General features: G+C 43.2%; 2 protein-coding genes across 2 annotated transcripts in view; one reads left to right on the top strand and one right to left on the bottom strand.

Annotated features, from left to right (window-relative positions):
- Window positions 1–26,812, bottom strand: part of FGF13 (fibroblast growth factor 13) — a 424,661-nt gene that overhangs the window by 388,810 nt on the left and 9,039 nt on the right. The gene's annotated exons all lie outside the window — the stretch shown is intronic.
- F9 (coagulation factor IX) overlaps window positions 17,178–26,812 on the top strand; it is a 20,610-nt gene continuing 10,975 nt past the window's right edge. The window contains exons 1-5 of the mRNA XM_006031058.3: window positions 17,178–17,245; window positions 20,413–20,576; window positions 20,938–20,962; window positions 23,701–23,814; window positions 26,071–26,199. Coding sequence (XP_006031120.3) covers window positions 17,179–17,245; window positions 20,413–20,576; window positions 20,938–20,962; window positions 23,701–23,814; window positions 26,071–26,199 — 499 coding nt within the window. The 5' untranslated portion in view covers window position 17,178. The remainder of the gene's footprint in view (window positions 17,246–20,412; window positions 20,577–20,937; window positions 20,963–23,700; window positions 23,815–26,070; window positions 26,200–26,812) is intronic.

Here is a 26,812-nt window from a genome sequence, read left to right as displayed (position 1 = left end):
CACAGAGCGGTAATAGCCCTGGTCTCTGTAATGTAAAAGGTTGAAAGACATGAGATATTCTTGAATTTCCCAAGAAATTGTGTGCACATTTGAGCAGGAGCAGCACAGGGGTGAGTCAGTCTCCTAGCGAGCAAGGGGGAGAAAAACAATAGTTAGCAGCCACTGTGCAAGGTTGTTTTCCAGGATGGCTCATTTTCATTTAATTCAATAAATAAATAACTTTCCTTTTTTTAAAGAAAAGAGAACATACCAATAACCACAATGGAGGCAAAGCAGAACACTTGGAAAATGTTCATAATATTCAAGACAGAGGTCAGAGACCATTCAAAGAGGAGGAAAGACCTACAGCGATGGACTGGGGTCTACAGATAGTTGATACATGTGCAAAAACGTTGGCAAGATCACAACGTGTCCAATCTGCCGTGCGGTCCGATCCAACAATGTTGAAGAAAATCAGGCAGACTTCCACTGAAATTGCATTGTATCGAGTCTTCACGCCCAAGAGCAAATCAGTAACTCAGCTCTATTTGTTAGCTTGCTGTTACTAATAGGTAGGGGCCAGAGTGGGCTGAAGATAGACATTCAGTCCTATTGGAAAAGAAGTCACAAGCAAATGCATGTAGGGATGTTTCAAGACTACCTGCAAAACGGAGCGTGGTTCCTTTGTTTCGCAGTTCATCTCAAATGAGATTCGGGACCACTTCTTGAGCTGGAGCTCACTGATGGTGTATTGAACAATTAAATACTATTTAGGGCACAGGGCTGGATTGGGTCATGGCGTGCAGCCTCCTGCTTCTGCAGTCAAACGTGTCTTCCAAGTTAATCGGTAAATATATTGATCTCAATCATCACACAGGTTTTCATTCCCATTACTCCCATGGGGACGTCACTTCTTTGATGGCTAGAAGTCTTCCTCCAATTTCCTGCCTCAAATTTATTCATGGCCAGTTTATCCCAAGTGTTCGTGTGCCAACATTGCTCTTCTCCTAAATATTACCACTTCCTGGGGGACATGAATTCAGCAATGAAAAAAAAAATAGCACATTGTTTGGTTCTCACATTAAACACGTTCACCTCTAGCGTGGACAGGAGAGCTTATAGTGTACGAAGAAAATACATTGATAAGAAAGACTTTTGTAAGTACTGGTTGTCCTTATGCATGCAAACTTTTAAGTAAAAACCAAGTGGAGAAGACAAGTAAAAATAGAGGCAAGCAAAACAGAAGTCTAATGATAAAAGTTCACCTTGACTGGAAAGCCCAAGACTGGGTGACCTATGACTGGTACAAGAGTGGTGCTGAGATTTAAATTCTGGTTGTATTTTTACTCGCGAAGCTTTTTAGAGCACAGTACTACTCCCACGGTTGTATTTTTACTCGCGAAGCTTTTTAGAACACTGTACTACTCCCCCCCCACAGCCACAATGACAAATGAATAAAAAATAAGAAGTCTGACCCACTCACCGCAGATCTCTGATGGCATTTCAGCCTTGAATATTCAGAGGAGGCCATGAAGCAAAAACAAGGCAGCCAGAAGCAACCTATCCACTGAGGTCTTTTCTACATTTCCTGTAACTTGGAGTCAATGGGAATATAAAACTGCATGAAGACCTGATATTTAACCACCCAGTGCATGAGCAAATCTTATGGGCTACAGTATGTTTTTCCTGTAATCCTTTTCTTTCTAAAATTAATTGCTCTTTTCCCAGCAATCTTGGCTTGCGACTCATGGCTATTTATTCTTAGCTTTAATAGCTCACATTCCCATTTATTCTTTGCCTTTGATGGATTTTGTCACTGGCTAGAGCAACAATGAAGACACAAATGGCATTTAAAACCTTTCACTAGACAGATTAGAGGCATTAATTAAAGCTCATTTGATTCCAGGCATGATAATTTGTTTCCCTTCACTTTGCTCTGAGAGTTGTCGGCATGGGTTATGTTTGGCAGTAACAGGCAGCTAACACAAGTCTCTTGATGGAGGTCTTGACAGCTAACACATCTTCGGGTCGGAGGGGTCAGGCAACTTGAGACGACAGAGAGGACACCCCCATGCGCTGAACTGGCAAACCAAGGGGATGGACATCTGTACCTTTTAACTGCTTTAAGCAGGGGGGGCGAGCTGCTGTTTGGCAGCGTGCATCGGCTACTACAACCTACCAGTCTTCAGGATCCTGTGGTGATACAAGTGAGCCATGCTGTCCTAGCTTTAATCCTGAAAGGAGCAGGGTTAAAATTATAGAGGTTTTGCTGCATTTGTGTTACCATAAAACCACAGAGCCTTAACAGTAGCAGCATCACAACTTATATCAGCATCACTTGATACCGATATAATGGTTATGTCCATCTATGCCTCAAAGGGGGAGAAGAGACATGGCACGCAACCTGCAGGGCACTGTTTTATCCCAACTGAGGGTATTCGCTCTTGAGACCATGTGCCGTTTGGCTTATAGGACGAGTTCCCTTTTCCGAGAAAGACGTCCTTTGGGAGAAAGCCCCATAGGAAACAGCATATTTTCCATTTCTTTTGTCTAAACTCATCCTGCAGAGTTTATGCTTTGTCCGTATAGACTGTTTTGGACCAGAGGTCCTCTCTCCTTACCTTTATATAAAGGCTCTGGGGGATCCTGATCTGGGGCAAAGCCTCCATGTCCTTCTGTAGTAGACAACAGCAGTGGACTTCTTCAGGACTTTTCCTTATGGGATATTTTTTAAACCATATTAATAAGGGGTTAGAATAATACAGTATAACCCCACAGCCTCCATCAGCACCACACCAGACATGCACACCCACTAGAGACAGTAGCTGATGTGGAGAACGATAAGTGTGGCCTGGTAGATGTCCTGGAGAAATGTCACTTTATATATAAGCTGACAAGGTTTTTTGGGTAAATCTGATATCTTTTATGAGACCAACTCAAATAGTTGGAAAAATTCTTCTTAGCAAGCTTTTGGGTATAAATACCCTTCGTCAGGCTGAGGAAGCGTCTGCAGTTGGTGTGTGCACTTCCTGGATGGAGTGAATAGTAAATCTGTGCGTGTAAGAGTTATAGAACTATTTAGATTAATATTAAATGTTAATATATTCTATTATAAATATAAACATTATAAATATATAAATAGCAAATCTTTATATATAAATATTTTCCTCATACACCTTTCTTCACAGGATATACGTATTGCCCTCATTATTACCCCAATCCACGCAGCTCAAAAGCAAATGCCAAAGCAGTGACTAAACTAGCGTCCCGCGTCTCTGAACAAACTTATTTTCTGTCCCCCCAGCACACAAAAAGGTAAAACAAGGTCGGCTCCACTTCGAGGTCAGACTCAATGCTTCACTTCTTCGTGGGCAGTGGCATGAAGAGGGGCAACAGACCGATTTTCTTTTGGGTTTTTTAGCTCATTTCTCGAAGGAGAGCACATTAACACAATCTAATATGCTAGGCCATGGGTGGGGGAGTTTCTTTGAGATTCCTTTGCAAATAATGAGTCTCCTCCATTTCTCATTCTTGCCCGCTAGAGGGACCTAAAATCAGCCTTTCAAGGCTGCAGCTGCTCTTTAGCTACACCAGCTGAACAATTCAGACACAAGCCATTTATTACTGAGTGATAACGGTCGAAGGGCCCATTCCTGCAAAGGCGCACGCATACGAACAGCTTCATGCAGGCAAGCAGCCGGCCCATGAGGTCAAAAACACTGCTTGTCCTCAGTTGGTCTAATAAAAGAGATCAAATCTACCCAAGAAACCTGGCCTGCCTATGTCCTTAGACTGACACGGCTGCAACCAAAAACCCAGCTGCTTGTTCTTCGGCATGCAAGACTGCCGTTATCAGGCCCTTGGAAAGAACCGTAACTCATTGCTAAGCCGGGCAACGGGCTTGTTGAAAAGAAGCAGGAGAGGGAAATGAAAACGATCTCCTAAAAAGGAAAGCAATTAAATGGACCATTCATTTCCCTCCCCCCGTGTGCTTCATCTGCTTTGAGGGCCTTCCTAGGCAATCACACGCGATTTTAGTTGGATAAACAAAGCGTTCACCTTCCGAGAACGGAGCCGAGTCTTTGAAAAATGACTGCAGTAGAGGTACTGGTGATTAATGCCTAGAGACTCAAAGTCTTACGTGAAAGGAAGGATGTGTTGGAAAACACATCACCTTCCTTAAATAGTTTGCTCACCATTAACACTGAAGGTTCACGTTATGCCGCTAGCTCGAAGAGCTGATGCTCAGAAACTTTCGCAAGGAACTGCAGAGCCAGAAAGAGAGTCTATAAATAACCACATTAGAAGCAAGCCTCAGTGCACTGGCAGTAACCCAGATCAGATTCAGACTGAGACACTTTAAAAAAAAAAAAAGAGTGCAGCAAGTTACTCCAAGTCACCTTCTGCTTAATTCAGAAATATGACTTCCATTGAGGCCGGAGCCCCGGATCCGCCTCCTGAAAGGCGCTTCAACCAGAGCCCAGAGAATTGGGACGCTGGGGTTCAACACGTAGATGCCTTGAACCTTGGGTAGTTACTTTATCCCATGGCAACATGCGATCCTTCTGGCATAGCGGTATGCTGTCCTGTCTTCACACCGGCTTAAAAGATCAGGCAAAGGGCAGCACAACAGGAAACCTAGCCGCTGGAGAGGCAGCAAGTTGACCGATTCAGTGCATTTGATACCACTTGTATAAAGCAGTTGCAAGTCTTTTTTTTTTTTTTTTTTTAAATGAATGCATAGTATGTATGACAGGCCTCCTACACTCGTAAGTCCATTTGTTTCTCTTAAGCTGCCTATAGCAAGGAATGTCCTTTTACGTATTGCACTTTAATTGTTCTCCTTTGCCGACTTCTGTGCTCAACCATGACTATCAGCAAGCATGCCGGAAAAGGGACCCACCTTCCACACACAGGCACCAGCAAAGCCTATAGTGCAACCCCACCAATAAATAAAACTGAGGATATTTTAAATAAAACTCAAAGAAGCAAATTGCTCCTTAAAGAACAAAATCATGTGCAGAGAGTTCAGGGTCACAGCTAGGTGCCAGGGAACTATTTTTACTCCGTATCACCTAACATGCGAAAAATTAGAAACGTGCACGATTGCTTCTTTGATTGGTATCGGGATTTTTTTTAAAATCGGAGAACATGGTGAGCCCCACCAGCAAGCTCCCAAAATACTTCAAGGGATAATGCCCTGATCCTATAAAATACAGATTACTAAGCCTCTAATAGTGAGAGCTCTGAACAAATGAATTTCCCCTCGCACAGGGAATAGTTTTTCCAGCTATTTAGTTGGTCTAATAAAAAAAGATCACATTTACCCAAAGAACCTTGTCTCACACAGATCAGTCATCCTCAACAGAAATAAAAAACCCAGTTGGAAGAGGTGGTACGTGGGAAGTAGGATGCAACTCCAGGAACACTGTCTATATAATTTCTGCATTTGGTCTAATAAAAGGTTCACACACACACACACACACACACACACCCCCCTGCAGAAGGGAAACCGCAACTTTGGTTATCTGCTGAGACCGAACGTCACGTGCAAAGGAGCATATCCTGCCTGTGCAATACTGCAGCTGAAAGGGAAAATGCAATGCTTTGATGTATAAAAAGGGGAATATAAAGCCAGATTAAGACTGCAGTATTCCCACTGTATGGAGCATTAGACCTTAGCTGTACATTGGTCTAGTTGTAGGAGAAAAAGCCTTTGGAGAATAAAAAGCCTTTGGGGGCATATTAGAAAGCATTCAAAATATGAGCTAGAAGAAAGAAAAAAGAGAGATCTGAAAGATATGCAGTATAATGAGGAACTAAAGCAGCTCATTTCCTTTCCTTTCTCCAAGAGGAGGTTATGAAGCAACTGGATCACAGTCTAATGTTGGCTACCTTAGATAAGAGATCTGTGGTGGTAGATGGCTCTTATGTAGCCAAAAAAGCTGTTCTAAGACCCAGTCTTTGGAAACTGAAAACAGGGACATTCAGACTAGAAATAACACCCAGATTTAAGTGGGGATAATTAGCCAATGGACCAACTACCCTAGGGATATGGCAACTTTGCCATCATTGTCTATTTTTAAACCATGACTGGATGGCTTTCTAAAAAGATACATCAGAGATTGGTGTAGAAATTACTCAGGGAGGATCTACAGCACATGTTAGACAGGAGGACAGCCTAGACAGGTAGCATAATTGGCCCTTTGGGCTTTACACTCTATTAACCCAACCCTTAAAAAAACCAAAAAACACACACACAAAAAACCCCCCCAAAACTGGCACCTTCTGGTAAATGGAAAGTGTTCATTGCAATATTAGGGACACATCGTAAGCATCCCAAACAATTATTTTCACGATAGAAGACAATGAATAATGAAGACATTTCCTAAGTGGAAACAGATGTAAGCAGTTGTCTTCTGAAAAGGTCCAGGCATGTTGCAGTGGAGACATGCGAGGGTACAGTGGGCTAACCAACTACGTTACCTCATTTTAAAGTACATGGGAGGAATAACACCCTTTGCTAAATGGGAAACTCTGCAGCAAAACAGAAAAGGTGTCAGAGAATTCAGACAACCCTTGATTTGTCTTATGTCTTGCTGTTTGGCTGCATGCTAATAAAAAAACATTGGAAAGTGTCTAGGAGCCATAGGTGGATCATACAGAGTGACCAAGACTGACACGCAGAGTACAGCCAGCCACAAGGAGTTATTTGAAGCTGTATCTTACACTGCATCTTGATTTAGGAATGTTTTTACTGATATAAATGGGTCACCCCAATTTTTCAATCCACGCAAATATACTGCAATAGCGTAGGTGGGATTTTGCAAAAGCATTCAGTCATTTCTATTGGAGTGGAATTAAGCTACCCATTTCTAAAAAAAAACAACCCAAAAACTCATCCTTCGATTCGTATTAATCACTTGTACACACATATGCATTCTTTAAATTAAAATGCAAGGAGAGTCTGCTTTATTTATAAGAGGGGAAAAAAAAGAAATCAAGCACTGTATTACACTACCGAGGTCCGAGGCCTCAGGGAATTGAATGCCTCAAAACGTCATTCCAGCAGGACGCTGGGTTAAACCCGTGACTTCCTCCAGTGCCGTGAACCTGAGCATCAAATGAGAAGAGTAATGACCAGCGACAGCCCCGTGAGGTTCCTGCTTTCTCCCACACAAAAGGAACACAAGGTTTTTATTTCTGAATTCAGGTCAGAGGTCTCCAGTGGAGCAATAAGCCATCAAGATTGGTCATCAAGGTTGGTCGTCAAGGTTGGCCAAGTGGAGCAATAGGCCATCGATTTATTTCTGAATTCAGGTCAGAGGTCTCCAGTGGAGCAATAAGCCATCAAGATTGGTCATCAAGGTTGGCCAAGTGGAGCAATAGGCCGTCGAGGTTGGGCAGAGCAGGGAAGGGGGCTACGCAAGTGAGCAGGGAAAGAAGGGCCATTGTGAAGAGGTTTGCGAGCAAATGTGGCAGGGAACCGGAGACCCAGGGGAAGGATTCAAGGGCAGAGATGGTGACAGCCAGGGTGATGAGGGAGAAAAACTATTGCTGCAGCATTATGAGAATGCATGAAGGGGGTGACCCGAGTTCCCCTTGACCAGTTCCATTTAACAACTAGGTTTTAACCAAAGTCTGGCAGTCCGTAAAGATCAGACGAGTGTTTATTTTCACCCGGTGGACATTTTAAGAAGTTGCTAAATACTGTCTCTTAATTGTTCCCAGCAACAGAGGCTAGGATCTCTTACAAATCCCTCAAAGCCAAGAGCTCTGATGTTCATGTTCACAAAGCACTAAGCTCTGAGCCCTTGAGCTTTGTTGCAATGCAAACCAGACAGGGCATTAACCAGCTGCCCTCAATTCTTCCCTCCATAAAGCTGGTCTAGACCCAGTCCAGTTGATGAGGCTGCCATGGCCGAAGAGGGCAGAATTTGACCCCATACCTATAGAAAATTCAGGACCAGATCAGCAGGCTGAAAACAGGAGTGAGATGAAAGCACGTCACAGCTACAGCAAGGTCCTGATCCTGCATTTCTTCCACCACACAATCTTCGTGTGAAGAATAAGAGCCTCGAGGAGAAACACTCACCACATATATTTATAGAAAGAGTATACATAGCACTCACCTGTCTAAGCAGGATTCATACAGGGGAAGTGCGATGCCTTTTAATGTAGCCTACACACTGCAGAAACTTCATGCCTCTGCTAGTTTGACACCTAGCTTTCAAGATAAAAAGCTGAGGCAAAGAGGCTTCTGTCAGGAATATTAGAGATGCTTTCTGGGATTTCAATGTTAGATCACAGTCTCCTAGTGGAGGGGATTAGCTCTGCATTGCCAAATTCATGCATTTGTTCAAAGAGGAGAGTCTAATTTGGACAAAAAGTGTCTGATTTTAGGCTTTTAACTGGTTGCATTGCTATGCACCCAAGACACCTGATTTTATGTTAAAAATTTACAGTGCGCTCTCTGGCTCAAATAGTTTATTCATAATTTAGTCATGCAGCCTTAATTGCAAAGTGGCCTGCCCAAAACGGGACAAAGAATTCATTAAGGCAGATTAGAAATGCTGATTTTTAAACGTATTAACTTCTAAATATTAAAAGTTCCAATTTAAATAACCTGAAATGCCAGAATCCCAGAGATTCGCAACTGTGGGAATTGCAACAGGATAAATACTGCTATAACCTGCCTCTGCCCTATGCCGAGGGCCTGGGAATGTCATCAAGCACAAAGGCAGATCTTCCCATCACTGGGACTCGCATCTCTTCCATGTGTCCAGAGGTTAAGCAGAGCGAAAGCACAGACTGGGAGGTTCACTTCTGAGACAGACAGCATCCACCCGCTAAAAACATTCAAAATGGGGCATAAATAGTGCTTAGGACACGTGCTAACCCTGTGTATGGCAAATGTAAACCTCCTGGGGAGTGCTCTCGGTTATGGTAACTCATGGCTGCAGCAACTGAGAGCACATCCCTACTCTTGAGACCTATTCTAGTGCACAGATCCAGGAGAGACTGCCAGGAGGAGGCAAATTTAACTTGACCTGTAAACTTGGTGAGATTTTCATGCCAATAGTCAACCCTATGGTTTCCACATGCACACTTTTTTATATATCAAGGTGTCTTACCTTGCAAGGAGAGATGGTGTCAGCTGCCGAAGGCATTCACACACACACACCGATACAAAAAAAAAAATATATAAATGTTTGCCATTTGATTCTGCTTTGAGCAGGATGGTGGACTAGATGACCTCCTGAGATCCCATCCAGCACTACTCTGCTTTGATTCTGAGCAGGTAGTTGAGATAACTGGCTGAGCTTGTGAGACCTTGCACTCAACTTGACGGCCCTTTTTGGTTCAGGCATCTGACCGGCATGCCAAATCCCCTCCAGACTTTCCAGGGATGTTGTGGGTAGAATCATATTGAGCCGGGGGGGAGTGGGGATAAACAGTGCTGTTTATTATAATGAATACATTTATGTCAAGAGTGATATTCTATTGTCTATCATTTAAACAAGCACAAGGCATTTTTAGAGGCTGTCCATCTGGGTGGTTTTTTGGACACACAGCATCACAACTGGGCTCTGGCCCCAAATTAGGTCTTGATGGTATAATACAATCATCGTCGAGTGGAAGAGAGTTTACAGATGGGGAAAAAATGGAAGAGACGTCCTTCCAAACTGTGCTTTAAACCAATGTCTATACATCAAGGGACGGTAGGGAGTTTTTTGCATCATCGATGGTGATTAGAGAGAAGCAGGAAAAGTCTCTTTACTCCAGGAACACATTCCCCATGGAAGGAAGACCCTAAAACAGGCCAACAAATGATGGTCCAAGTCACCTGGTGACCCGTGTGTCCCATCAACATCCCGCCTAGTGTTCAGAAGGAAGCAAGAAGGGTGAAGTCCAAATTCAGGTGCTATAAAAAGGGTGGGTCCAGCATTCACCATCCAACACACATCCAGCCTCATCCTTGTCTCCAGAAAAGTAAAATTACCAGCACGCATTAAGAGAAAGCCTGATCATACATTTTTAAAATTTAGACTGAATAGAGAGTTATAGGAGCTAGAGCCAAATGCCCAACACCAATGAATCAGTAATTGTGTTTACCCATTTTGTTGGGGAGCTTGTGCCTGCCTTGCCTGTCCTCACCATCACCCAGCCAGAGCAGCTTTCTTTGAAAGAGACAATTTCAAAGACATTTTACACTTCTTAAGAGTCGGTGACTTCTTTACTTTCTGACAGCTATTTACTTCCTGTAAATATTTCACAGCCATGGTATCTCCCAGATGAAAGTAGCTTTTGCTCTCTATGCCTATACAGAGTCTAATTAAAAACTGATGAAGATAGGAAGGATGGAGCCAAAGGGCTAAGGAGCAGGGACATATCTTGAGGGAACTCAAAAAGAGTTTGTTTCTTTGGCATAAGCACAAAGACCTCCACACAAGTAGAACAACTGTGTCTGACACTAGGAATGGAAACCTTGAGCTAGAGAGGGTATGCAGGAGAAACCCCAAGAAACAGAGAAGGCCCCACACCTTTCAAGTGCAAAGGAGCTCTGAGCCAATACTATTGAGTACCTCCAATAGTTGTTGTCTTCCACCCTTGCAAACAGTCTTCCCTTATACCTTCATCCCTATGGAGGTAAGATCATTGTTAAATAGTCACCTAATCTTGTGAACTGCCCATTGTAGAACAACATAATACTACAAGAATCTGCAACAAGGGCTCGTCTTCCCAAATATGAGACCTGTTTTTAGATATTTTATTTCAAGAGGTTGAGATTCACACCTGTGCAGAAGAACGAGCACAAATCCCACGCACCGCTGATCCCATTTTGAAGATCCAAGGGGGATTTCAACACGACATGGAACCTGTGCAAGCTCTTTGCATGGGGGTGTATTCCTCCAAGATGCCTATGGTGTCGCCTCTGTTTGCAATGAAAACAAAAATGCAGACAAAAGTCAGGATGCTAAACTCCATCTAGCAGAGCCATGGTTCGGCACTTCCCTTTTTTCTTTCAGCTTTCAATTGATACAAGACCTAGAGGCAGATCTTTAGGAAGAACTTCTTCACAGTTCGAGTGGCCAAGGTCTGGAATGGGCTCCCAAGGGAGGTGGTGCTCTCCCCTACCCTGGGGGTCTTCAAGAGGAGGTTGGATAAGCATCTAGCTGGGATCATCTAAACCCAGCACTTTCCTGCCTATGCAAGGGGTCGGACTCGATGATCTATTGAGGTCCCTTCTGACCCTAACATCTATGAAACCCCAACTAGTATACATTGTTTTAGCTCCACTGACTTCAATAGACATCCTTCCATTGAGTTCAAGGGAGACCCAACAATTTACACCAACCAATGATTTCCCTTGGTAAGTTAATCATTGCAACATAAGCACTGTACTATAAAGTGACAGACATTGCAAAAGACTGACACAAAGAGCAATGCAAGGTGATTCATTTTTTGTATAACGTTTGCAGTCCTTGCTTAGGGAAGAGCCGTTGACTTTCAAGTAATTAAGCAGAGAGCAAAGTTAAAAAAAAAAACCAAAAAAAACCAAGCAAGGCTTTCATTGTTATCCAAATATGGTTTGTTTGCTTCTCAGTTAATGAAAAGTTATATAGCATAGCTGTCCTAGAGGGCAAACGCAAATTGATTCATTTTTAACAAAAAAAAAAAAAAAAGTGTTTAGCTAAAGAACAATCTTTTAATAGGCTCTTCATATCAGCAGGCTCTGTGCACATTTGATCAGTGTAGTCAAAACACAGCAGAAGAGCTAAGGATTAAAATGGAAATAATTCTCCTGTGCTGTCTTGTTATAACTTAATTTCTCTTTGCAATGGAGATGCACAGTGCAAGGCCCATTGCCTCAAAAGAAGCAGCGACTCAGAGTTGAGTACAATTGTGCATTGCTGCTCGTCAAGATAATTGTTCCCATTGCTCACTAGCACTACTCAGAGGGCAAGGTGTACATTCCTAGAACATCAAATCCAACATATCAGCCCAAGACCTGCCCTCACCAACAACTGTGCAGGCAAATTCAAGATAGAATATTATGGGTATAGCTGGGTCACAGCCCTGAGATCCGTTCTACTCCCACCGAAGTCAACTGGATGAACTCCTGTGGAGCCCACTGCTCCTTTCCTTCCTCTCCTCAGCTGCAATTCCACTGTGGTCAATCAAACAATACTAGAGAGAGACTGCTCTGGGTATGAAGAGACCCAGACCCGTTTTCCTTACTAGCTGCCAGAAAAGACCTTGTGAAGGAAGTCAAAATCTAGCTCATGAACATTGGTTAGAAAATGAAGAGTTATTACAAGGCAGTCAGCAAACATGGTCCACTCCTTCGCCCAGAACCTCAGCTAGGAGAACAACACTGTCTCAGGGGGTTAATTCCCCCCAGGTAAGCCTCATAGGTGGGTACCTGATAAAGCAGGGATGGGATTTTCAAGTTTTTCCTACCCAGCAGGTCCCTCGGGTTATATTATGCCATTTTTTTGGAATCACTCAGTGACCAACATGAGCTCTGCTGCAAGTCTAGCTTCAATTTTTGATGACGACTCCACCTTTCTGAAGAAAATTGTGGCCTTACAATTTTTTCCAACAGGTCTGAACCCCTATGCTCTCTTCCTGCAACGGGCAAGTCTTCTACCGACAGGAAAGGGAAAATCCAAGGAAGCCAAGTTGCCAGGGAGGCTAGCAAGGTTGCAATGGTCACTGGTGGCATAGTAGAAATACAGGCACACATTCATAGATGTTAGGGGCTGGAAGGGACCTTGCATTGTCCAGCCCCCCTGCACTAGGCAGAGGATACAACTGGGGTCAGATGCCACAAATTTCCTGGGATTTCTAAGTTGAGGGGGTCAATATTCCTTCCTATTGCATTCATGCCTGGGGAAAGCCCTCTTCACCGTCTTAGTTTCATCTCCATCCAGTGTGAACTCCACAGGGGAAATCCTGACCTGCTGGAAATCAATGACAAAAAACTTTTGTGGACTTCCCAGCAGCCAGGATTTCCCTCTACAGGTAGAAGTGGAACTCACATGGATTAATATGGCCCCTTAACTGTAGAGATTGCACTTTCTTCTCTTCCACATCCTAACGATTTTCAGCACACACATTCATCTCTGAACTCTCAACGGGAATTCAGAGAGGGATGTATACAATGCAGTTTGTATACTTTAAAGCAATGTTTCTCAACCTTTGGGTTGCGACCCAAATACATGGAAGGGTCATGAACAAACTTTAAAAATGGATTCTCCTTTAAAAAGGAGAAAATTGTGAGAAACTGCAGGTTTTACTTATAGGCTGGCAGAGCTCCAGCCTGCAAGGGGCTGCTTGGGGCCCCCTCATGCCCTGTGCCCCCACTCCCTGCCCAACGCATTGGGGAGCTGGGGCTGGGGGCAGCAGGCTGGGAGTGAGGGGCACCAGGTCAGGACTGGTCATTGATGTTTACAAATGGGTCCTGGTACAAAAAAGGTTGAGAAGCACTCTTTAAAAAAAAGTAGTACAACAGATTCCAACACAGATTTTGAATAAAGTAGACTTTAATCACAAGAGTCAAATCTGCAAAATCCCTGAAGGTCTAAAATAGCAGTAGGAAGCAAGCAGATATCAAGAGGACTTGGATAAGGTATGCGACGACATTAAGGAAGCCCATTGGAACTAGTTTGGGTGAGAACATCGCAGACCAAATAGTTTTCCATCAAAATACGCTATTACTTCAGCAGCGCCAAAACATTTCTGCGAGACTTCAATTCCAACAGCTGTTGACAAGACTGTTTCGGAGGACTGGTCAGTCCCAACGAGAGATCTCCAAATAGCAAGCCTGACCTTTTCAATCTGAAAATGGGCTTGACAACCAAGTTGCATTTTGCAAGAAACAGTGGAAAGTTGTTGATGTGCCAAGGAAAAGCTCAAGTAGGAAACAGTTTTATTCAGCTGGCTCTAACAAGTTCCAAGAACGCAGTACTTAATTTTGAATTTTAAGTAGTCCCCCTTTGAGAACGTTAATATTATAAATCTGAATTAAGCTGGATCAATATTTAATTTCGGTAATCCAATATAGCAACAATACTTTCCTCTCCAAAGCATTTATTGAGGGCTGCTCCCAGCACTGGGAACTGTTTGCAACAGAAACAGAGGAAACTCTTTGTTAACATTGGATACCACAAAGATGGAGAGCGGTAGCAGCAGGATCTAGGTTTGGACATATTAATGGCCTTGTTTGTTCCAATTGTGCAGGCATTTTCTTTTAGATTAAATAGCATTAATGTTGCAGATCTTGCTAGCACCATAAAAAACAGAAATAATTTGCCTATCCTGTGCTCTTGTGAAAAAAATGCTGTAGAATGATAATCTAATTTTGCTTGGTTTGTTAAAGCAGGCTACTCTCCACTTTCCTTTTATTGATCCAAGGCATATTATTTCACTATTTCATACCAATTTGCTTCTTTCCCTGCCTCCCCCCGATCACATTCACATGTACTCATATGCAAGAAATGAGAAATGGCCTTTACCCTCTACTTTGCATTACATTTACATCACAACGGTACAAGTGTATAGTTACTCCAAGGTAGCTTCATCGCAGATACATGAACGCATCTTTCCTCCTCTACCTACAGTAGCAAATCTGTAACACTCCCTCTGAAACTGCACGCCTGCGGCAAATGCAAACTATTTCAGATACTGTAAAACAAAGCAAGATAAAAATGTTGCCTTTCAAAAATAAAGAAAGGATTCCTTTTTTCTTGGCAAAGCATAAGAGAGCTTATAAACCCATAGCTCAAGTGGAGGCCTCTTGTTTTAATCTGCCATTTATCAGTCCTTTCTTTGTACAAAAAGTGATTCCCAAACACCTACACAACCATAAATGTCCCTCATATGCTTGGGGAAGGACCATTTGTTACATTTTGCAGGCACCGTGAACAGAATTTATGATTTGTTAGCTCAAACGCATACTTTTCCAGACACTCAAGAGGCAAAGTCTCAAAGCAAGTAACGGCCCATTCTCTACCCTGCAGGATACAGGCTGATCCAATACTTTACATATTTCATTTCATACTGAACCAAGCTGGCTGCTTGTAAACACTTATGGGATGAAACATGCTGCAGGATTATATTGTGGTGTCAATAATAAAATATCCATCTCTTCTGGAAAAAAAAAACCACAACAAAACCAGTGAAGCCTGTTAAAAGCCCCTCTTCAAGCTCCTCTCCTTTTATAAATCATCAGATGATAAGCTTCAGTCCACTATCATCACTTAGCTCTTCCTGTCTCAAAAAAAAAAAAAAACAAAAAAAAAAAAAAAAAAAAAAAAAAAAAAAACCACAACAAAAACAGTGAAGCCTGTTAAAAGCCCCTCTCCTTTTATAAATCATCAGATGATGAGCTTCAGTCCACTATCATCACTTAGCTCTTCCTGTCTCAAGTAAAGGATATGACAATTACAGAATAATTTATCCCAGTTTTTACTGAACGGTAAATTTTACTTGATAGAAAGGATCACACACAAAGCTCTCTCCCAAGCTGTAGGGACTATTACACTGCCTGGCAACTAGGTGATAACCCTGGGATCAAACTGACTGAGGCTAAAAACAGACCTTGGTTATCCTGGGTCTGACTGTCCTGAGCTTTGACTTGCATCAATACAGGCAAGGGCCAGTCATGACATGCATGGCAATTAACTCAAATCAACTGAATTAATTGAATGGCAGCTAACTCAAATTACTCCCTCCACCCTTGTCCAAAAGGTGCAAAGATAAAAGAAGAGGGGTGTTCCTTGTACCCACAACCAAGGCTGGGTTTCAAAGCTGGTATCTCGGTAGATAAAAGTAGGCAACTGTCTGCCAGTCCTCTGGATCATGGTGTATGTGTAAGCGGTCTAGTTGGATGCCTGATGTATCTGCTGGTATGGAGTCCTGTGGCCACCACACTAAGACCTTTGATGCATATGCCTAGGCAAGAGTATAGAGGTTGCCCATCTCTCCTTTAGACCTTAGAGACGGAGCCCAAAGGCAAGATTGAGTCCAGATGTTCAGTGCCTTAATGGTTGTACCTTCTGCCAGACAGCAACAGATAAGAACTGCTGCCGACTGCCTAATTCCTCAGCGAGGACGCGTTTCGGGCAGGATGATGTCCCTTAACCTTTCTCCAACCAAGGAGCACCCACAAGGCAGTGGGGGGCTAGGACCACTTCAGTGAACAGTGCTGGCAGAGGAGATAAGGTGAATAGTGCCAGGGTTAGGAACCATTTACAGAATAACAGTCCCCCTTCCACCTCCAGCCCTGCCCCATCTATCCCTGCCTTTTGGCCGTCTTCTTCAGGGACTGCATCACGTGCCTCAAACCCTAGCTGGAACAGGTTCATTGAGAGCCCCATTATGTTGTTCTGGGGTGAAATCCTGGCCCCACTGATGCCAGTTCAGATGTTGCCAACGCTTTCCAGGGGGCCAGCTCATCTGGATGGGCCAAGTATCACCCTTTGTTTCACATGGTCAAGTGAACCTTGCTCTGCCTGGTTGACTGAAGCAATCGCATATTCCTCTGGCCTGGGTGGAGTTTCATGCGCTTGCTTCACAGCATGTTTCCAAAATTCGCATTTCATTTCCATGTACTGCTAGCAACACCATGAACACAGAGATCAAGCTATTCGAATAAACCTAGTCATTTAGGCTAGGGACAGAAGTTACACATAAACCAGTATAAGTGATCAGAAACTGGTTCCAATCTGTAACTCAACAGAAGTTCAGTGCACATGGACTGCTTTCACAATGGCTGAAACTGGTTTATGATAAACCAGGATAGATGTAGTATCAGACTGAACCAATTTAGGTTAAATTGGTTTATTGAACGTCTGTTCCCGATCTTACTGGAGCCTGATTCACTACACCCGATGTGAACTATTTTTCTTCTTCAAGCCAGTCTCAGTCCCCTCCCCAGCAGGGACCATCCCAAAGAGGAAACAACAGAAATGCTACAAGAAACCTATTCAGAGCAAGCTTGCTGTGGTTGCTCCTCATTTCGAGACCCCCGCTGCCATTTCAGAGTCCTCACCTGACGCATGTGTGGGAACCTTAAAATTAAAGGGTTACTCAAAGCAAGCAAACAAGCGCTTGCACTTTGGACCGGATCGACCCAGCCTCTCTATGTGCACAAGTTCCGAGCAGAAAGGATTGTGTTGTGCAAGAAAAAAAATGGCAAAACTCACTCTCTCAGTCTCCGTTTGTCTTCTGGGATTGTTTCTTCAGGCTGAATGTTCAGGTTGGTTGTTTTAAACCTACCAAGTCCTTTGCTTTTTTTTTTTTTTTTTTTTTTGCTGCTGACATAGATAAAAGCATGTTGTGTCATTTGATAAGGGAGAGTTTACCAGCAACAAGAAATTGCAGAGTCAGGCTGCTGAATTTGATTGGTTTTCTGTTTCAAAATGCAGCTCTTGAGAACAAAAAAAAGGGATTTTTTTTTTTTTTTTTATGGTGATGAAATTAAGCCCTTGGGTCCTTTTTACTTAAAGAATGGGACATTCCAAGCACCATTATGACTTTGTGCTAAGGAATTGCTCTAGATTCAGTCATTTTTAATACTAATGAAAAAAAAAGAGATTTACAAATTAGCTTCTAAACCCTTTGTGTATTTGAATCTGGGAACGAACAGACTGAGTAATACTGAAGCATATAAAATACTCATTGGATTTGCTGTGGTGAAGGTTGTTAAATGCCACATGCAGACCAAATTAAGAAGCGAAAAAGAAGGGCAAGTGGTGTTTGTTAAGCGGTTCCAACGACTAACCATATTACCCTGAGCTGGTATCCAGTTCTGCATGATCTCAATTACTTGAATTAATGCACATTCAAATCAGAGGAAGGTGTTTGGTTCCTACAAGGATAGCCTTTTTGTTCAGAGCTCAGCGGGGTTCCTGAGAATGAATGCAACTGGAGTAAATACATGGGGAGTCTGCTACAGCATCTCTCATTTGGGAGTAGAAACTCTACCAACAGCGTTGGTTGTTGAAGAATTCTACTTTAATCTGTTTTTTGGGTTGTTTTTTTTTTTTTTAAACTAAGCAAAACCCCTATCATTACTTTAACAGGAACTCCAACTCTCCCAGGCATTCAAGAGCAGTGAGAGTTGCTTTAAACAACCAAGAAACAAAACTTTCCTATGAGCCATCATTGTATAGGGTGGATCAAGGCCAAATATTTCGGCTCCAAACCTAGTTATCAAGGGGGAACCTATAGGTCAAAAACTCTTCAGAAAGGCCTGGGGAGACACACGAATGGGCACAATCCTGCTTCCTTTTGAGAGGTACAGACTATGAAGGAAGATCAGAGAGAGGGAGACCAAGCCCCTGATGTTGGGGGGCAGCAGGCTGTTCAGACAACCCAGAATTGATGAGTGGTCCCGTTTTATGGCTGTAAACAGTGCAGCAGGCAGAGCCAGAGGAGAGAGACCTTTACTGAGTGCTGGCTAGATTGCCTCTGGTACGTGAGCTCCCTTGCATATCCCTACCCTGCACTAAACTCTGCAGCATAGACATACCCCAGCATGTTTGCTAGAAACCTAACTGCCCCCTTGTATTCCTTAATCAGCAGGCATCCCACCAACCAAGGTCCCTCATGAAACCCGGTCCCCTTTCTGCAATCCCATGCATTAATTCCAAGACTTGCATGATGTCCTCTCCACCTGCCCCCTCTCCCTCCCCATGGGCTTTGTTTAGCCAGGGACTGTCAGTAATAGTGAAAGGGTTGAGCAATGAGCATGATCTTATAAAAATGTCAGTGTTGATAGTGAGCATAGGCAAGAGAACCGTTGGGCCAAAGAGCAGACTTCCCTACTAGGAAAAAGGATGCACCATCTGGCAGCTGCTGGGCAGGACAGGAAGACAGGAGAGCTGGGATCTGTTTCACCTGAGTGACTGAACACCTCTCTTTCCCATACTGCAATGTTGAATTGAGGCTAGGTTAACCCAAATTGCCTTTGCATTTGGAGTACGAGCTGGTCAAGAGTTCCACCAATCAACGGTCAAAACTTCAGCTCCAAGAAGAGAAGCGAACTACTTTTCGATCCTTCTCCCAAATGCAAAGAGCCGTTGCTATCAGAAGGTTACTAGCCAAAGAGGCACAATTCTCCGGTAGCTATGAAACTGGCTGCTTCGAAGAACAATTTGTTGCTCTATTAATATCCAAGGTCACATGCTTCCATCAAGATCAATTTTTTAATGCTCGCTGTGCCCATTTTGATGTTTTCAGTTGAAAGCAAGTATCGGTGCAAGAAATGAGAGAGTAACCTTGTATGAACTAAGTTTAAGTAATAAGAACAACTGGGACTGCCACTTGCAGGAAGTTACATGGTACAAATCCAGAATACTTCCACTGGAGTTCACTGCAGTTATTTCTAGAGTAAGATGTTAGCTGAGTTAAAGGGAGTTTTTTTCCGGCATGATTTCCAAGGGCTTTGGATCAACTCCACTCTGCTGATCTCATTTAGAGCCTAACAGCCACTCCTTGAAGTCTCCTCCTGCTTATCTCACCGAGCTTCTTCTCTTCAACTCTCCAATGGCACAGAATATTCATGCAAAAATCTGTTCTAGCACAAACCTTTTATGTAGACAAGAAAGTACATGAAAATGTTGAACTGTAGATATAATGACCAACTTCCACGCTACGTAGAGCTGCTCTACAGTACCTTCTAACGACAGTGAGAGGCTTTAAGGGCTTTCCCTGTACATCTGTTATTAGTAACAAGGAGAAGCCTTGGGAATCGGACTGCAAAGTACTTGATCAACAACTTGCTCTCGTTTAGTAACAGCTGTTAACACACAAAGAGGTCATACATGCCGGAGGTAGGGATAGTCATGGTAAAATAGTTCCCTGGTGGTTAGTACTTCGGAAAAATTGGTCAAGAGAGACATAGTTAGCCATGTTAGTCTGAAGTCAAGTAGAAGGTAGAACGGACTTGTACCTTAGATGAACCAAAGTGGATCTCTCTCTACTTCAGCTCACAAAAGCTTGTGCTATATATCATCTAGTTTGGGTAGTCCAAGGTGCAAATCTACTGTGCCTTCAAAAAATGGTCAAGGACAGTGTTTGGATGGAAGGGACTTTCACTTGGTCTAAAAACAAGTTGTATTCCTTTGGCTCCATTACACCATAATTATACCAGTATAAAAATGTGATCCTAATAGTATGGCTTATCCCATACAGGAAGATAAATAAGCCTTATTGACTTGAGTTTGTCATGAGGTGTTTGGTTTTTTTTCCTTCCAATGGTGTATTCCTGGTCTGTGCCATTATGATACAATTACTATGGCTATATCTCAAAGCTCAGAACAGACCCAGAGTTATGGTAAAAGCCCTCTTCCTGAATATGCAATTACAATTTCCATAAGCTAGGGAAGAGAATGTATCATAATGTATTTTTTTATACTGTAGTTTTTATCGATAAGCAACAAGCAAGCTCAGTTTTGCCCAGGCAAAAGAGGTTCAATTCCAAAAGGCTGGAGGAGGTTGTTGCAGGGAACCTCGAGAGGGAATGCATCGAAGAAAAATGCAGTTATGAAGAAGCACGAGAAGTTTTCGAAAACGAGGAAAAGACGGTGAGTATTGTTACTGCAGAGCAACAGAAACATCCCTCACCACGACTAGCAGGACAGTTGTGTAGTACAGGGGAAGGAGAAGGTGTACCTTCCCCTTGTACGGGAGAAAAACCCATATATTTTCTAAAAGCCGCCATTTGCCTCTGTATGAAAAGTACTGGCTGCCCTTATGCCCACTTGAGTCTTATCTAAGCCTTTATAGCTAAGCTGGTCCCTTTCATTAGAGGGATTTGTACCCTCAAAGATTTTACCTGCTAGTCCTTTATCCTCTTTATTCATTTTGTAGTTCAGTTTTGAAAAAAAAAAAAAAAAAAAAAAAAAAAGGAACAATGAGATTAATAGTATTGTTTTTCCTTTGTAGATGGAGTTTTGGAAAGGGTACCTTGGTAAGAAATTTGCTTCTTTCACATTTTAAAACCTAGTCGTTCTATAATCATGTCTCAGCATATGCCCAGGTCACAAGAGAGACAGATGTTCATTGAAAGAACATTTCCTATTGTTTGGAACCCAGCTTCCATTAGAACCAGTCAGCGTTCTTCATGCCGACGATAACAAGTTGGCATTTGTGTGTCCTGTTTACAGATAAAACCCAAAATATGAACAGGTTGCAAAAAGCCCTATAGAGGAAGACTCTTCCACAGACTATTTCCTGTTCATTTGGTACAACTGGTCAGGTAGCAGGCTGCAAGTTTTAGCCATCTGGCTGGGATAGAAGATGTGAACACAGCGGGTAGCCAATAGCAAAAGCCCTCTTTCACGTGCAAATAGCCACTCACTAAATGTGCATGTGAGCACAGCACAATTGCTAGAAAACAGCTTATTAAAAAAATAAACTTGACTGTTCAAAGCAAACAGCAGCCCCCAAATTCAAACTAGTGTCCACAAACTTGGACATTTTTTTTTTTTACACTTCATTTTTTACTGATGATCTATTTCTTCACTCCTTGGTCTCCATCCACAAGCTACTCTAATAATCCCTACTCCTCTACCCACAAAAAAGGTTTCAGTGCACACTAAACATCTGAAACTAATTTTAACAAGATATGCTTTAGCAAACGAGTTTCTTTGTAGATTGGCTGAGCTCCCAGAACATCTCACTAAAAAAAGTCTTAAATAATTCAGATTAGTCTGTCCAGACTATAAAATAAAAAGTTACATTTGCATTTTAAGATTGTCCTCTGGAAAAAAAAAAAAAATGGTGGTACTATAACTTGGCTGCCATGGTTTCTTTCCATAGAGCTGAAGAGTCACCTTTCCAAAAAGCATCTCCTCCATTTAACAATGGACACCTCTTATTGCTAAACTCACAAGGTGCCATTAGCAGTATCGTAGCCTGTAGATGAAATTTGGTCCTTGCAAAAGGGTAGCTCAAGACCACGCAATCATGTTAGCCCCTTTTTGAAGCTGTAGGAGATAGCTGTCTTTTAGTGACAGGTGGTCAACATCTTCAATCCTTGATCAACGTATGCTGCAGTGTAAACCGCTCCAACGAACTTGTAGAATCCGACCTATTTTTGCCACCGGTTTGTTAGAGCAGGCAACACTGCTTTGGTTTAACTGCCCTAGCAACAGGGCAACAAAATTCAGTCTCTAGTGCTCAAGCTGGACATAGTTACATTTTGCCCCTACTCACTGTGTCATCTCCCTTCTACCTGCCCGTTCTAAAGCTGCATTAACAGCTGAATTTGCTGATGCGATGTGAATCCCATTCTTCTTTCCCCTTGGGCCTTGGCTATTTGTAACAAGGCTCCACTCTAGGGGTGGCCATTGATGCCCATGGACCCCCCCTCAGCCCTTATCAACTTCACTCTCTTTGGGCAATCACTCCTTCATTCTTCTGCCATGCCTTGATGTATGCATCTTTTAGATAAAGGAAGGCTGCCCCAGGGCTTCCCAAATTTGATCCTGGGAACTTGGGTGTCTCCACTCGCCACTTTAAGGGTTAATTATGTGGCTTTGACCACCCTTTATACCATGCCCATGCCTCACAGATGATGCTCATTCCAGCTATTACATGCCCCTCCTGGGCTACCAGCTCCCAGTCCCAGTTCTTGCTCCTCTTGGGCTACAGGCTCCTTGGCTGCCTCAGTCTCCGGCTGCGAACCCTGGTCTTTGGTCCCTCTCTCTGGGTCCTGGTCCCAATCCTAGACCAGTCGACACTCCTGGGCTGTAAATCTTTAGGCTCTCTGGTCCCTCTCTCCCTTCTGGGCCTACTGGGACCACCCTACCTCCCCTTAGTCCCTTGCACAAACCACCAGGTGTTGCTTACCCCCAGCTCAGATGTTATCCAGGAGCCCCTCTCTCCGTGGCCCTCAAGGCTACACTGCCTGCCCAGCTCAGGCCCTGGGCTTATATGCTTCAAGCCCGGCCCCCTCCTGTTCAGGCAAATCTCCAATTGGCCCCTTCCATATTGGAGACTGCTTCTCATGCAGCCTCTTCCCCTCTTAATACAGCAGGCACGCTAAGCATCCTGTCACACTATTAAAACTTGGCTTTCTTAGGATTCAGTATCACTAGTTCAGAGATACCAACTCCTTGTATGTTGAGTGTTTTGTGCTAGTTTGTTTGGATTAAAGCGTGGACTTAAATACAGGAGAATTTAAACTTTTGTTTTTAAATATAATCACTAGCCTTTATGACTGCAGGAAAAAACCTTTAGAAAAGTGATCACTCCCACCAAAATTCAGTGTCTTAATGTGCCGACTCAAAGCCAAAGCCAGAGGAGCAGATCACAGCTTCCAGAAAGGAAAGATGAGACCATTAAAAGAGGAAGGGGAAGAGGACCTATTAGGCTACCTCCTCACTCCAGCTTCCATAACTGAGACCTAAGACCTAGTCCCAACCTCTCACCCAGGAGAAGAGAGAGAAAACGAGGCCCAGAATTGGTCCCTTGTGTATAACGTAGTTGAACAAGGTGCCACATAATGGTTATGATGTCAGAATGATTTAAGAAAAACTCCAGGAGGGCTTTCCATTATTAATAATAATAATAATAATAATAATAATAATAGCCATCAAGTGCCAATCTTCTTTAAGCTGACCCTGGGAGGTAAGTGCTTGCTGTGACACACCAAGTGACAAACATTTCTGTCCGCTCATTAATTATCCTACTTTTGTTTCCAAGATGGAGATCAGTGCAACCCAAACCCATGCAAGAATGGAGGCTCCTGCCAGGACGAACTGAATTCCTACGTGTGCTGGTGCTTGCTGGGGTTCGAAGGGAGGAACTGTGAGCTAGGTATGTACCGAGAGGTCCGTTGCATCACTTCCCTTCACTTGCCTCAAATCAAAGGCAGTCTAAATGGCTTCCATCCTGCTCCGATAGGGTTTGTGCACCCACTTTGCCCAATGCAGATCACAACGTGCAGATGCCACCGAGGGGCAAGTGCATTGTGGGTCTCAGTCTTGATCTACACAGGCTCAAGAACAGGAGCTGCAATGGCTCACCCCAGAAACAGGACTCTTACGCTAAGATGACACATGGGCTAACACAGAATTAGAGCTGAGGTCTTTTTGGCAGTCAGGCCTGCCAGTGCAAATATTTACACAGAGAACCTCCTTTATCTCTTCCCAGCAGGCTTTTTTTTCCGCCCCCAGTGTGGATTATGCTGGTTGGAAATACTTGCCTCCACAGATGAGAGTCTGTGCCTTTTGAAATCAAGAAGAGATTTTTTCAGTGACTTCAATAGAGCCCCAATTTCACCCCATGCTCCCTTCTGGGGAGATCCATGCCAGCCAAATTGGAATTTGCCCCTGACTTCAAAAGGATTGGGCTTATACTGCCAGGTGTGCCCAAGTATTGCTGAACAGTGCCTTTGACCTTCCAAAATTAAGCGAGTAATGATGATGATTACTATGTACACATTATGATCCAAACAAAATGTAAATATTTTCCTGAAAGGCTCAGGAGTTTCTGAATATGGAACTGCTGATGGCATAAAGAAACAGGATCTCTTTCTACTGAGTTATTCCTGCCTGGGCTCTGATGTCGAGTAGCTAGCATAATGAATGTACAAGACTCACTGTGCTAATAAGAAATTCTCTTTCTTTTGGCTCCGGCAAGAGAGAAGTGCAGGTTAGGAAGTGTATTTCAAAGCTGCATCAAAATTTAAATGGGCTCATTGCAGTGTTCTCAAGGAAGGGCAGAAGGAACAAAAATAGCAATAGAAATGAAGCATAAGAAGTGTCTGTAAAAATAGTAAATGATCACGTTAAAATGGCTACAGGAAGAGATGTGTCCTTGAGAAAGTGGAAGGGAAGATCGTCTACCATGAAGTTATTTGAGAATTCAAGCAAATCCATTGATGAGTAGCTTTTGACACCCAGGAAATGGAGATCCAGAGGAGAGAACGCATCCAAAATGTCCTTAGTGAAACCTGAATTTTACCTTTCCCCCAACTCCAGGTTTCACGGCAAACTCCAAACTTGGTTTAATCAAATGCTGCAGCTCCCAAAACTTTTCACATCGCTCTGGGGTGGATCACGTCATGGAAAACACATGGCTTTGCACGACCTTTTCTGAAATGCAAAACCTGATGGCACTCACCAGCTGACACTGATTTGGGCATAGGCCTTCTGGGCTCACTTCCATCTGGCAATTGGGGTTTGAGGTCCAGATTTATGCTGCAGCTCTCCCCCACAGCATCTGGTCCCCTGCACGGAAATTCAGGAAAACTGGGTGGAGAAGAGCAGCACAACGGGGAAAACATGTGACTTTGTAGCCAAATATTTGTATAAACCTTTCCAAGAAGAATTGCCAAGTTCCAGAGGGCTCTGCAACGCTGAGCAGCCTTGATCTCCCTAAAGTCACTGGCATCAGGACAGGTACAGCTCTGTAGCAAAAGGAGGCTGGGCTGGTAGACACTTATCCTTCCACAACAGTCCCAGTAAGTGGCTGGTGGATCAGGAATGAGGTATCCTAAACCAGCCTAAGCTCTATAGCTCACAAGAGCAAAGGGGCTTGCAGATGCTGACACTTCCCCATGACTGTCCCTAATACTTTTTTCCTGCACTTTCATCCAGATCTACAGCTCAGACTCTCTCTAGTTCAGAGACAGATGGTTTATAACTTCCATGAAGCGTTGGCGTGTACTTGCTGCATAAGTGCCCCTTAGTTGGAGGCATGCAGTGGACATTTTCAGAGCAAACCACGCAATTCAAGTAGGCAATTTGGCCTTGATGGTTTTCTTAAATTCAAGTTTTGCTTGCATACACCAGGCACAGACGTCTGGCCATTGCTGATTCTGATCAGGGGTTTTATTGGGTGTGTGAGAGCATGCAAATTTGCTGTGGCTATTAAACCCCCCCACAAATATTACCCTAACCCTTTCCTGGCCCTTATAGCACTTGGACTGGGTTACATGCAGAGCCAGGAGCAGGTTAAGTCCCAAGTAAACAAGCACCTCGGGGATACATCCAGCCCCCTGTTAATTTTTCACTGTCTCATTATGCTTGCAAAGCACCACACCACTTTTCCTCTTTGCTTCCCATTCAGATTCAACCTGCGCGACCAAGAATGGAGGGTGCAAGCAATTCTGCAGGAATGACCCGCAACACAAAGTGGTTTGCTCCTGTGCCGCTGGCTACACACTTCACGAAGACAGAAAAACCTGTATCCCGGCAGGTCAGGTTCTACAATGATTTCAGGATTTGCACTGAGATTTCCAAAGCCCCCTAGTAGACTTAGGCACCCAACTCTTGTTGAAATCCATAGGATTTGTGTACGTCTAAATCCCCTTGGAAATGTCATTTTTGTTGTTTCTTTACTATGATGCATTTCAGAATCAGAGCTATTTTCTTCTCACCCTGGATGCTTTGGATATTTCAGCTACAAAAGACAGAATGGAAACACCCAACTAAAAGGGGCTAAATTATATAGGCAGTATGAAATACCCAGGTAGTATAGAACAGTACCCAACTAAAAAACAGTACCCAAGGTGGGTAATACCCATTGGGTATTGTTTACCCAATACCCAACTGTTTAATAGTGTAAAACAGGGATCTTTGAATACATCTGTGTGTACCATCAAGTACACATCTCTGATATTCAAAGATCTTTGAATACCATCACGTTATTCTATAAGTTATTCAAGAAGACCTTACTGCACACTTCCTAGCTGCAATTTAGAGAGGTATTCCTGTTTCATCACTGTATGCATGTGCATGTACACACACACGTACATACAACACGTGCAAGCACCTATGGCATGTGCTAAAATACACAGCCTAAATCTTTA

The sequence above is a fragment of the Alligator sinensis genome, unplaced genomic scaffold (genome assembly GCF_000455745.1).
Source record: "Alligator sinensis unplaced genomic scaffold, ASM45574v1 scaffold1584_1, whole genome shotgun sequence".
Taxonomy (NCBI): Eukaryota; Metazoa; Chordata; order Crocodylia; family Alligatoridae; genus Alligator; species Alligator sinensis.
Note: the sequence above shows the minus strand (reverse complement) of the source record. Positions and strands in the feature narration are given on the sequence as shown.